This window comes from Alosa sapidissima, chromosome 13, assembly GCF_018492685.1.
Source record: "Alosa sapidissima isolate fAloSap1 chromosome 13, fAloSap1.pri, whole genome shotgun sequence".
NCBI classification, from domain to species: domain Eukaryota; kingdom Metazoa; phylum Chordata; class Actinopteri; order Clupeiformes; family Clupeidae; genus Alosa; species Alosa sapidissima.
Window position 1 is genome coordinate 2,804,601 of NC_055969.1, and position 13,173 is coordinate 2,817,773.

Consider the following 13,173-nt stretch of genomic DNA (forward strand, 5'->3'; position numbering starts at 1 on the left):
ATTGTAAGACAGGCCAGTAAGTCAAGTTAACATGTTTACTTCATCTTTAATGGCATATCATGGTCATTTTATGATTGAGTACAGAAAATGACGGTGGCCCAGACGGCTCAACGAAATACAAAAGCCACAACACAATTGCAAAAGCAACAACACAACGGAAGAGAGCAGCAATCTGTTGTGGTGGGGAGACCATCCACCTCCACTTCACCGGAGCAGTTTGAATGTGTGTACATACAGTATATGCGCCTTTCGCTATAGGCCAGGTTTTTCTTGGTCAGTGGCATAATGAATTTTAGAGGGTGTAAGATAGTGATTTTTGGATCATTTGCCAGACTACACCTTATGTTGACAATTACCACACCCCTGGGCGCAACAGGAACGCATGGCGTAAAATCAACACTTTATTGAGTGTAAGATAAGAATAAGCTTTGCGTTGCGTTTTGCACCACCTTGCGCCGGGTGCACGATAGCAGTCTCAGTCTTTTGCTAACCTAAGACAGACACAGTGATTCAGCCAGCAACTGTATTGCAACTGTCATGAAACAAGACAAAATACAATTTTGTATATGTTAATGTTATTATTTTTCAGTGACAACACATCTTTTTTAAAAGTTCAGCATAAAAGTGCAAAGCATTGTATCGAACCAAATATCAGTCACCCACACAAAGTGTGCCTCCGTCCGTCAGACAACGCCCCCCTCTTGTGTCCTGGTTAAAAAAAAAAGCTTCTTTCTGTAACGTGAAGTCCCACTCACGGGGCAAAGCCTCCAGCTGGCTCTGGGATCGCTGGCCTTGCTTCTGTTGTAAAGCTGCAACAACTGAGATCCGTTTCTTGTAAAACTGCAACATGACAACACAATTAAAAACCAGACCATAAAATACAAAAATCAAATCACAAAGAAACCATTTCATAGATGAGGGAGGGAGGCCAGCTTGTATGCAACACATCACAAAGTGAATTGCATAGGTTCAAGTTGGACAGGTAATTTATTTATATAGCCTAGCCTACATTTATACCTAAATGCATAGCCTTGTTCTGAGTGACATCGAAATGGTGAATGGCTGCAGGAGTAATACACATTTATTCAAGAGGAGCATCTTTACTAACCGCTGTCAAAACACATCAAAACAATTCTTCGAAAATGTGCTCAAACTAACGCCAGCAACCATTTCACTTTGATAATAAACTACATTTTGTTTCTACAGATATTATACAGCAATAACAGAAATTGTCTGAAGCAATGTGGAGAAATGTCAGCCCCTAAGACTGTGCCCATTGCTAAAATTTATGGTAATCTAATGTCAAATGATGAGTTGTCAAATGATGAATCTAATGTCTAATGAGTAATTACATTCAAAAACGTACCTTAATGATACACCACAATTTATAAAGGAACAAAGTTTGAAAAGAAAAACACAATATAACACATGGATTAGAAGAATAATTGGTAAGGAAGTACAAGTACAGTATTATTCAACGGCCGCTTCTTTTCTAATAAATATAATGGGCTACATTATATATTTCCTGGCCACCAGATGGTGGCATGGCACAGCACTTCAGGCCTTATTTGGATGCAAGCAAGCAGTGGAATGGTACCATCTGGTGGCCGTGCAGCTCAATATGTGCATGAAATATTTAATTTAACAGGAAATGTTGGTAGAAAATCCTGTTGCTCCTTAATAATTATTTGTCTAATCCATCTGATTTTCTTTTTAAACTTTGTTCCTTTATAAATTGTGGTGTACCATTAAGGTATGTTAAAGTTAACACAACGTTAGTTATCAATTCCAAGGTAACGTTAGTAAATGACTTGCTAGGGCATTAGCTTGATATCACTGTAGGCTACATTCAACTAGTGATAGCAAGCTAACTTTAACCGTCCCTAGCAAGCTTGCAAGACATAGCTAGTCGTGTAAAAATTGCACAACATAGGCTACTTGAACATTAAAGAAAAATAACAACAGGACTTAAACTCTGATACAAATGTCATGTCAGTTTACTGTTTAACATTACTGAAAGAAGTTAGTTCTATCCTAGTGATAACATTAACATACTTCCTTGCTGTTTTAAACACTTAGCATTAGACATTAAAAACCCTCTCTGTAAGCACTTACCAAGCACTTCATGTGAAATCCCCTTCCCATTGTGGCAACTTCGAGGACTGAGCACTCATTCATCCACAACAGCATCGACTTCTTCAGGAAAAAACGTCCAACCGATATGCGTTCTTGACATAGACAACTAAAGTTACTCTGTCCCTCCATGAGATACTACAGTCCTTTGACGGATTCTAAACTAAATCAGACCCATGGGCTCCAAAAGCCTCTTAGGATGTATTTTGCACAGGCGGGCTTACAGCTACCATCGCAATTCTAGTCAAATCCAGGGGGTGGGACTTAGCGAAAGGTGAATTCCGTTTTGGATTAATTTTTCGTTGTGGATTCATATCCGTTGTGTTGTGACACTTGCATGTATTGTGGCTTTTTGTTATGTTGTAGCTAATGTATTTTGTTACGCTGTCTTTTGCGATCTTGTGACACTTGCAAGTGTTGTAGTTTATGCGGTTGTGTTGTAGCTTTTGTATTTTGTTGAGCCGCCTGAGCCATCGTAGAAAATAAATTACATGCAGCTCCTTTAAATTGTCACCAAAATAACGTAGAATTAATAGAATAATTTGGAGTTTAGTTGTGTGTTGAGGACTTGGAGAGCATACAAAATGATTGTTTCCAGCAACTTGACGTAGACCTAAAATAATGATGCAGTGACCATTAGTTATAAATGTCTAGAAAATATCAGCCCAGAGAAAATCAGAGAATATGAATAAAACACTGAGAAAAATCACTCACCACTTCGTCCTCAAAGCCTCCAGCGAGAACCAGTGAATAGGAACCATCATTACTCCGTCCATGGATACCACCAACATGTGGCCTGTGCACACCAGCCTCACTCACCTTCAGAAAGAGAATAGTATACAAAAAAAATCATGAAAAGACAACAACAAAATGTGTCATATTGATGAATGTCAGAAAATGCAATGCACTCTACAATTTGTAGCACCACTGGTAAAGTGAAAAAAAGTGAAAACAGGTAAAAATATAATCTTTTAGCAATTCATCTTATTCTCACTTAAGAAACAATGAGGAAAAATCCAACCTTGAAAGGAAGCAGATTTATTCTGAGTGAAATATATACCTCATGAGGGGCGCTGTAGCACAACTGGCTACAGCGACCATACCACATATGGATCAAAGTGTCCACTGGGACCCAGGTTCGAGTCTGGCCTGGGTCATTAAGTGTGCTTGCAAAGGTGTTTCTTAGGTTGAGAGTTCGAATCCCTGCTGTTCATTTAATATTCACATTGAACAGCACCTGAATGACATCAGGCAATCAACAGTCACACTCATCAGTTTCCAAGAATCAGAATGGCAAGACACTCAATGGCATAAAGGGGGAACTTCTTCGTTTACTATTTTTCCTTCATCATTAAGTCTGTCTTTTATATGTCATCCCTTAGTGTTCTTCTTTACAAATGTCTAATTGCCCCAGAATTTCAAACAGTTTTTTTTAGGTGTACTCTTTTAGGAGAGCCCTTCATTTTATTGTCAAATGTATGCTTGGAGTTTTTCTTGATGTTGTGTGTTTGCCAACACACATTTTCACCATGTGAATGTGACTGCCCATTATTTAGGATTGGCAGTGGCTCAGTGGGATAATGCCTAGTGCTGGTGTTTGTTAGGTTGAGAGTTCAAATCCCTGGTAGAGCTTTAGGCTCATGCTCGAATGCTATTGGTTATTGAAGATTCACACAATTGAACAAGACCTGAATGACATCATGCAATCAACATACACAGTCATTAGTTGCCTTAGGTTGAGAGTTCAAATCCCACTTGAAGCAGTAGTGTTCGAATGCTGTTGGGTTGTGGAGGTTAGCATACTAGAATAGAATGCTGTTGGGTTGTGGAGGTTAGCACACTATAACATTACAGCTACTTGTCAATATGGACTTGTAGTGCAAGGCAAGTATAACTGTATAATTATAGGCTGTTTATCTTATTGACTCCAACACAGAACCCACTCCCCCATTCACCTACCACCACAAATACAATTCAATTCCCTGGGAAACACTACCTTCCATTATCAAACCCTTCATCTTATCCACGACAAATAAATAGTCCTGTAGAATCAAGTATTGTTAGAATACTATTGGGTTGTAGAGATTAGCACACTAGAATAGAGTACTGTTATAATACTGTTGGGTTGTGGTGGTTAGCATACTACAATAGAGTATTGTTAGAATACTGTTGGTGAAAAGACTCCCTAAGTTTATATATATATATATATATATAATTATATTGTTTCTCATTTTCGAATGTACACTTAAATCTGCACAAAGTCCTTGAGGTGAAAGTGCTCGCCCTCAGTTCACTCTTTTGTTCATCTCAACCCAGCACTCCAGTGTGTCCTGCTTTGTGTGCGTCTTTGAGTTAACGTAAGTCATCACTTTAATGACCCTCACTATGACTTTTATGATGTTTATCAGTTTGTAGAGTAGCTCTGCCATCATGTGTAAAGTTAAGGTCTTTGTTTGTTGGTTTGGGGTGATGGAGTCCCATGTGAGAGATGATTAGATGATGTTGGTTGACTTGGGATGTCAAGTATTGTTTAGTTGTACCTTATATAGCCATATGATTTCAGTTTATTGTTGTGAATTGAGATCTGTACTGATTTACCCCATTTCACTGATTGCTCCATTTTCTGTTTGTTTCCTCTTTGATGCAGCACACATACAAGTAAAGAACAAAAGAACAGATGAATTGAAACTCAAATAAAGTTCACTTGTGTTGCACCGAAACCTGCCATCTTCGTGTCTCAATCCATACCATTGAGCCTTCTGACCGAGGCTCTGCCTGCTCACCACACACTCAGTCTACCTCAACCCACATCGCCCCCTACAGTTCCTTTGTGGAGGTTAGCATACTAGAATAGAATACTGTTAGAATACTGTTGGGTTGTGGAGGTTAGCACACTATAACGTTACAGCTACTAGTCAGGACTTGTCGTGCAAGGCAAGTATAACTGTATAATTATAGGCTGTTCATCTTATTGACTCCAACACAGAACCCACCCCCACCCCCCTTCACCTACCACCACAAATACAATTCAATTCTGTGGGAAACACTGCCTTCCATTATCAGACCCTTCATCTTATCCACGACAAATGCATAGTCCTGTAGAATAGAGTATTGTTAGAATACTTTTGGGTTGTGGGGATTAGCACACTAGAATAGAGTACTGTTAGAATACTGTTGGGTTGTGGAGGTAAGCACACTAGAATTGAGTATTGTTAGAAAACTATTGGGTTGTGGAGATTAGCAAACTATAACTTCACAGCACAGGGTAATCCTAATTTTATGGATGAAATTTATTCCAATTCAACTCAAAAGTTTTGAACAACACAAAGGTTTTATCCAGATCAAAACCAAGAATAGATTATGTGATCTAATCCAATTTCAGGATCCTTGTTTCCCTTTGAACAACCCATTTTCAAGATTTGAAATCCGATAGCCGAAATCCGATAACCAAAATCCAATCACGTTTTTTTGAACAATTGGGCCCAAACAATCAAAGCATATGTAAACTAAAAAGCTATGCTACCTCACGTTCATTTTGCTCGGACCCCGTTAAATCACCGCTTGCGGTTATATTTATTATTATTCCCGTCTCCCTAATTTTTTGTCAGCTCTAGCGCCTAGGCGTGTCGTTCGTCCGCCATATTGGGTTGAACAGAAAGTGAAACTAAATTTTCACAGGTCACAAATTTGGTCCGAACGCCACAAAACTTGACGTACATTATCCTTGGACCAAGCCTCACAAAAGTTACCAGAAGGATTTTTGATTTTCGAAAGCGTTTGCCCGTCACAGCCAAACGAAATCGGCGGCGAAGCTCTGAAACAGGAAGTCGTCCATATCTCAGGAACACAGTCACATATCGATACCAAATTTTGTATATGAACTCGGGACTCCAATGTGAGGGTGCATAAGCTAAAAAAAAAAAGAAATATTCCAAAAGTTTCCAGCATTTGGCAAACCACCCACAGGTATTTGGTAACTATCACCTTTCACATTTGCAGTTGTACTTCTACCACAATGCCTTCCAAGTATGCACAATGTCTCTGGGCAGCCTTACCCAATCATGAAATCCTTGCTCAGCCATGGGATAGTATGGACTTACGAACTGAAATGGTAAGGAGAACATTAGCTATTTATTGCTGACGTAGTACAGTTATTTTCACATTGACGATATTCAAATTCATTTTTTCATTATTGTTAACCCTTTAGGCGCCAGAGGTTTTTTTTCGAAACGTTCGATTTTGACATCTTCATTTCAAAAGGCTATATCTTAAAAGTGATAAGAGATAGACTTTCTGTAAATTAGAGAAATATTAAGGATGACCCAAAGTTTATGTAGAGATTAAATGTTTATATCTAATTTGCATATTATGACGTCATATGGTGGCGGCCATCTTGGATTATAGAATTTTCATGAAAAGTTGCATGTTTGAATGATAAAATGCACCACTTCTTTTCCCCCAAAATGTCCCTCACCTTCTATATGCTATATTGGACAATACTGAATGCTCAGAAAAATAGTAAGTAGTAAACAACCTGTATAAATCATTACTAATAAATGGCAGAAACAAACCAAATGCATGTAGCGGTAGGCTGGCCTTTTGCTGTAGAGATTTTCCATTTACTACATACAGTAGGCACTCTGATTCCATGTATGGGGCACATATATATTATTCAGATGACACACAAACACAAGTAGACAAGACCTGTTTAGTTCAAAAGCTCACTTGCCATGACAAGGCACAGATCAGGAGTGAGATGACGAGACAAGACAAGAGACAATGTTAGTATTTGTTTTCTTTTTGTTGTTTTTGTTGATGTTTTTTTCTTAGCTGACAAAGACACACACATCACAAGGACATGAACACACAAAAAAGAACACATGTCCTAAATGGTCAGGGAAATAGATAATCAACAGTCTAAATCATTACTAATAAATGGCTGACAATTTTTTTTTTTATGTAGCAGGCCTTTTGCTGTAGAGATAATGACTATCCATATCCATATCCTATCCATACAGGGCCGGCATTCCCATCATCTTGTGATAGACTATGCATGGCCTAATGGCTCTCCTGCCCCGCGTCACCACCTCTGCTCCTGTTGCGAGCAGCATGGCCAGATCTGCCTCGCGCTCGCGTCGAGTCGAGAGAATTTGCGCAGCTCGGACTAGGCCTACTGTCATTCTCATTGCGACTCCCCACACTGCCTCTACGTTCCCCCCTAACTGTCCTATGAGCACTTCGACCTCGTCTAACATACCCAGTGGCATTAGACAAAGGCTCCACCACGTTACTGTCGCCGCGATTGCGGAGAGGCACACGTTCAGAAGACAGAAGCTAGCGCTATGGATATTAGGCTACCTCCAGCCTCGTTCGCCACACCACTAACACCCTGCTAACTTCCTGATGAACACTCCGAACCCGTGAAACATTATTCCCACCAGTGACATTGGGCAAACAATTCAACGTTTGTGCTTGGTGTAAGCTAAACTATGGAGTAAACTCTCACTTTATCCAGCTGCATCATTGCAAGGCAGGGACGCATCTGAAGCCTCACTAAACGAATCACCGTCATTTTCTGAAGGCAGATATTCCCCTTCAGAATCAGGGTCCGCGAATAGAAGACCCAACACTTCATTTCAGGTAAACTTTTTGATGCCATTAGACGATAATCTAATGCAAATACTCGCTGACGTTGACAATATCGCTCTGACAAAGTGGCTCACACGCACACTAGCTCCGGTATTTCACGCACTGATTCAATGCGCTGTTAGAAAGTTTTGTTTAAAGCATGTCGTTTTTTCGACTCGGGGATGACGTATGACTTGTCTGCCATCTAGTGGAGTGGATGTCGAACGAAATATGACACCCTATTTGACTAAATCGGCCGTTTTATTCAGTACCGCATCTTGTCGAGTAAACTCGACCGTGGCGCCTAGAGGGTTAAATATCATGATGGGAGAGTATTATTAAAAATGTTACAAGTATGCAAATTCATATGTTTACGGGCATTTAGGTTTTACTGTGTTGTTTTGTTGTAAAGACATGGAAGGCATTCTGGGCCATGTAATGACCAGTGGTCGGCAGCACTCCATTTGTAATCACACGTACACTTTTAATACCTTGAAAAGACTCTCATTTTCGCTTATTTGATGTTGCTTAGCAACGCAGCCTTCAGAGCAAAGATTCTAGAACAGAGCTTCAGAGAAACACGTTTTGAGTTCGTGGCCAAGTACCTAAAATATCGGTTTCCATGTGTATGTACTGGATGGTGTGCGTCCTTTATGAAAGTAAGTGTTTTATAGAGTTAGACATAATGAGTCATGTTGTAGTGGTCAACATAAATGTGCCCCTTCTGCTAAGCGGAGAAGCATGCTAAGCAGAGATTTAGTATCATTCATTTCTTGTGTGACTAGCTATAGGGAGGAGATGTAGGTTGCTAATTGGGATTTATGTTGTTTAGCGTAATGCCATGGTCATTTGATATGAGATGCTTGCACTCGTAACTTCCGTCACTTGTAACTTTAGGACTGCTATTTTTTTTACTAACAGTAATTCACAAAGCACTTTAGCCCTAAAAGTAGCACCCAAGTCTGTGACAGCTTAAAAGAAGTCGCGAGGACTCCTAACGCAATGTTTTGAAATGTGTCTACCATTGTCTACAGGAGCTTCCAATCGCGAGGGAACTTGCATTGTAGACATAACTAAGGGATGCAATAACACCACCAATAACCAAAACTAGCCTACTCATTGTCAACACGTACATTAAATATAATGTTTCATGTGAATCAAATTAAAATGTTTTCTTTGCAAACGTAGGCATAGGCATATGGTGACAGATTAATTTAATAATGCTGCTGTGTGAATCACGGTAAGCACGAATGAAGTGGCCACTTCTTAATGGGACCCACTGTATGGAAGTGGGCTAAGTAAAATAGAGATGTTTCAAATAAGATAAGGTTAATCATAATTTTACGATGGCCTTCATAGCAACCAAAGATCTGAGCTGTGTTGCAATGTGAGGCAAAGTATAGAAAGGTGATGAAATATACAGAGACAGGTCAAGAAATATAGTGCAATGTAGAAAGTAGTATACAGTTGATTTACAGATGGTGGTTTAGAATAATATGAAGTATTCCTTTATTCTGAGATACATCTGAGATAGGCTACATCAATAGGCTCTCAAAACAACCCCAGGCTCACAAAACAATCCCAAACAGACATAAGATCTTTATAGAGCAAATCCATATAGATTATTTGTCAAATAAACCAGTAAAACATAATTTGTGGGATGGAATATAACATTCACACTCATAGCTCATATTTTTTAAAATAAATCAGTGAAAAAATATCCTGACAAACAAGCAGCTTTTTAATGCCTTGGTCATATTTCATAATTTCAATTCCTCTGTAGGTTACCTGATAGCCCAGTTTGAGAGGCGCAAAATGCGTGACATTATTTATTTTTGTAGCCAATCACTGCTGTCATTTTATTTTATTGATTTGATCTCAGTTATAGAAGCTAAATTCGAAGGCAGGCCAAAGGTAAAATCCAACGAACTGCATTCAACCCGCAAGTTGAGAGCTTTTGAGATATTGCCACTGCTCCAACACTGAAAGGCACTGTTACAATGCCTGGATCAAGCCAGGTTCAGCATAGCGTATGCCACTGTCTGCTCACGTTGGTGACCGGACCAGGGTAAGCACACTTTCGCAGTTCCCACCGGAAATGCAGTCTAGTTTATTTCCCGATCCCACACCATCTCTATCTCCCACTCGCTTCCTGTCAAACTGACTAACGTCTAGACGCCCATGCGTCTTCGTTTTGACTGAAGAAGATGCATGGGCGTTGAAACGTTAGTCAGTTTGCACTAATAAAAATCACTTTAAGCATTGAGTGCTCCGGTCCTGCTCCTTGGCTCTTGTTAGACCTTGGATCTCCCTTTTTGAGTTTTACTGGAATCACAAAGCACTCCCGTCATCTAGATCAGGGGTTCTCAACCTTTTGCTAGCTGGGCCCCCTCCCACCAAAGCTATTATTGTTAGGCCCACACTATTATTATTATTATTATTATTATTATTATTATTATTATTCAGTAACGGTAGGTAGGCCTATTATCATTACTAGGCTATTGCTATAATTGGGGATTGGCGCCAGACGTCTGATATGAATTTATGCTTTATTATTGTTATCATTACTAGGCCTAATAGTAGGCATATCATCTGCATTTTTTACAGAAGCTTGCAGGTAGGGGATGTTAATGTGAGACCTGAGCCTGCTTTCCCTTGAAAAGATCCTCAATTCCTGGCACAATGTCTGATAAACATACCCTCAAATCATCCTGATTTTGTGCACGATTGCGGTATTTTGTTTTGAGTGCAGTCATTTTTGAGAATCCTGCCTCACACAAATATGTCGACGCGAAAGGGAGGAGAATCTTCAAGGCGAGTTGAGGGTATTCCTGCATCAATGCTCCCCAGAATGACGTAAGAGGGCAGGAGGTAAAGATTTCCTTCAGCCTACTGTCACTCTTCAGCTCAATAAGCTGTTCCTGCATATCAATTGACAGCTTGTTTGCTGTGCACATAAATGGATCTTGAACTCACGCAAAAGAGCAATAATCCTCTTTGAAGTATCCTACGTCACAAATTATTCTCATTGCTGACAGGTGCTCAGACGCTGATTGAAATAGAGAGGAGAAATCGTGTGACGTGCCTGCATCTCTGATAAAGTCTGCAAGGCTGGGGAACATGTCGCAGTTCCCTCGACTGATGCGGCCATGCCAAAGGTCAGGTTTTCGTGTGAAGGCGTCCACTCTGTCTGCAAGGAGCAAAATATGAGTTTTGCGGCCTTGCAAAGAAAGGTTGAGGCCATTCAAGCGGTCATATATATCGACCAAATAGGACAGAGGCGGAAGCCACATAGTGTCATCAGAGCTAGTGAGCGGAGCTGAGTGGTGCGAATATCCCGCTTCTCAGGTGGTTGTTCACTCGGCCGCTCCTCCGCTCAATTTCACGTCAGGTCGCTCCGCTCAATTTCGCTCACCGCTCCAGTGGGGGGGGGGGGGTCGATTTTGTTCAACCTCTTTTTTTTGTCAAAGTTCACAAGCCCATAGCGCAATAATTAAACCATGTAGAAGGCTCAAATTTTGCATGCTGGTACATAAATAGGAACAGTATGTGGCAAAATCGTCATGTTTGGTCTGGATGATCGTGCATGGTCATAGCTGTCCCTCAAAGTTGATCAAAATGTTATTGGAATTTTTAGCTGGGCTCTGTTTAGGCCTTCAGAAGACATATTTGTACCACACCGCGTTCGTGCCCGCGTCTCTTCCCCAGCCAGGGACCGTGTCGCTGGTTCTCCTTCAGCCCTCTTTCCCTGGATTTGTGCCACCACTCATGGGTTCACTGCATTATTCTAACATTGTTTTGTTGTTAGAATAATGTTCCAGATCACACCCAGGTCAATCTATGGACATTATTGAATCTTTAGTTTCTCTTTCTGCTCTTTACAAAACCATCTTGCTTCATCTTTAAGGTGCCTTAGTTGCCCTCATCCTTGGGCTGCATACACGGATCCTGCTGACTCCTGCCTGCACAGTGAGTCCTGCACAATCCCCGCAGAGCATTTTGGCTGAGTCATAGACTCTGCTAAACATGGTCTTTCTTAACATCCATTAATCAGTTTTAGCTTCATGATGGCTCTTCATGCTCTTCACCTGTACTGATCTTCATGTCAATGCCTAACCTACTCCAGCCTAGACACTTGCTCTCTAAATTTCTTCTCATGCTCTTGAATGCAAAACTGCCCTATTAAAGTGTTTGCTGCAGGTTCATATTTATTGTCTAGGTCGGCTACCATAATGCTAGGTAGCTCAGTGTTTTCTAGAAATGTAATACTGCAAAGAAGAAACCTGTAACACCCATTTATCACTTCAGTATCTATCCTTATATTCAGACCATGTGTACGCTATGTAATGTCTAAGTTTCCCTTATAGCATATACTTATTCACAGTCAACCTGCCGAAAGTAGCATATGTACTTATTCACAGTCTACCTGCCGAAGTTGCAGCATCGGCATTACTCCGCTCACAATTCACCACCTCCCTAACACCTACAGTCTTCCATATTTAAAGAATAAAGGGGTGTATGGCGGAATCCTGCCCAACTCCTACCTGCGCAGTCGATTCCAGCACGATTCCGCAAAGCACTTCAGGATTCTGGCCAGAGACTTCGCCAAACATGCTCTTCTATTATGCTTTTATATCTTTATGCAAATTCTGGAATGTGAACTAGAGAAATGTAATTTGATGTTGTTATACACAACACCACAGGTTGGGGATGTCACACATGAAACAATGCTGCAGAAGCAAAATATGACTTTGAGTAGGCTATATGGCTCGTTTATACAAGCCTCGTTTTGTTCCTGTTGATATTTGGTGCACAATGGGAAATCATTTCTAGCTACAGTCTTGTAAATTGTGACCCTGCAAGATTCCTAGTCGTTACAAAATCTTAGTCTGTGACTCGTCTGCGACTATAAAATCTGTGACTTGTCTTTAGATGTGAGAGGGTGTGAGACTGTAGTCTTTCAAAACTCTTTTCCAAATCATTCCAGTCTTCTGATGTATGGGTAGCATAAAGTGTACAGCATACGAAATTTACAAAGCTGTGAAGTTGCCCCATTCTCCACTGAACACAGTACCAATTTTCTGCCACCTAAATTGTTTGTCAATTGTTTTTGTCTGTGACATAATACAGTGGGCATTACTTCAAATTGGCCAGCTTCCCTCGCGGTCTGCGCAGGATCACGCGGGATCACGCAACATTAATTTGGTTTTTTCCAGTGACGCTGCAACGACGCTGCAAACAACCCAAACAACCGGCAGATGTCTCTTGTGAGCAGGGTGTCTCGTAAAAAGAAATGGAGCCTGGAAAACCCTACACAGACTTCACTACAGACTTTAGAAGACTGGTTTAGAAATAATTTAATAGCCAGAAATATGCCTGCCCTGCCCTAATAAAGAAATATTTGGTTAAATG

General features: G+C 40.5%; 1 protein-coding gene across 1 annotated transcript in view; it reads right to left on the reverse strand.

Moving 5' to 3' along the window:
* LOC121680977 (E3 ubiquitin-protein ligase UHRF2-like) overlaps positions 1 to 13,173 on the reverse strand; it is a 159,257-nt gene that overhangs the window by 53,218 nt on the left and 92,866 nt on the right. The window contains exon 9 of the mRNA XM_042060575.1: positions 2,848 to 2,952. Coding sequence (XP_041916509.1) covers positions 2,848 to 2,952 — 105 coding nt within the window. The remainder of the gene's footprint in view (positions 1 to 2,847; positions 2,953 to 13,173) is intronic.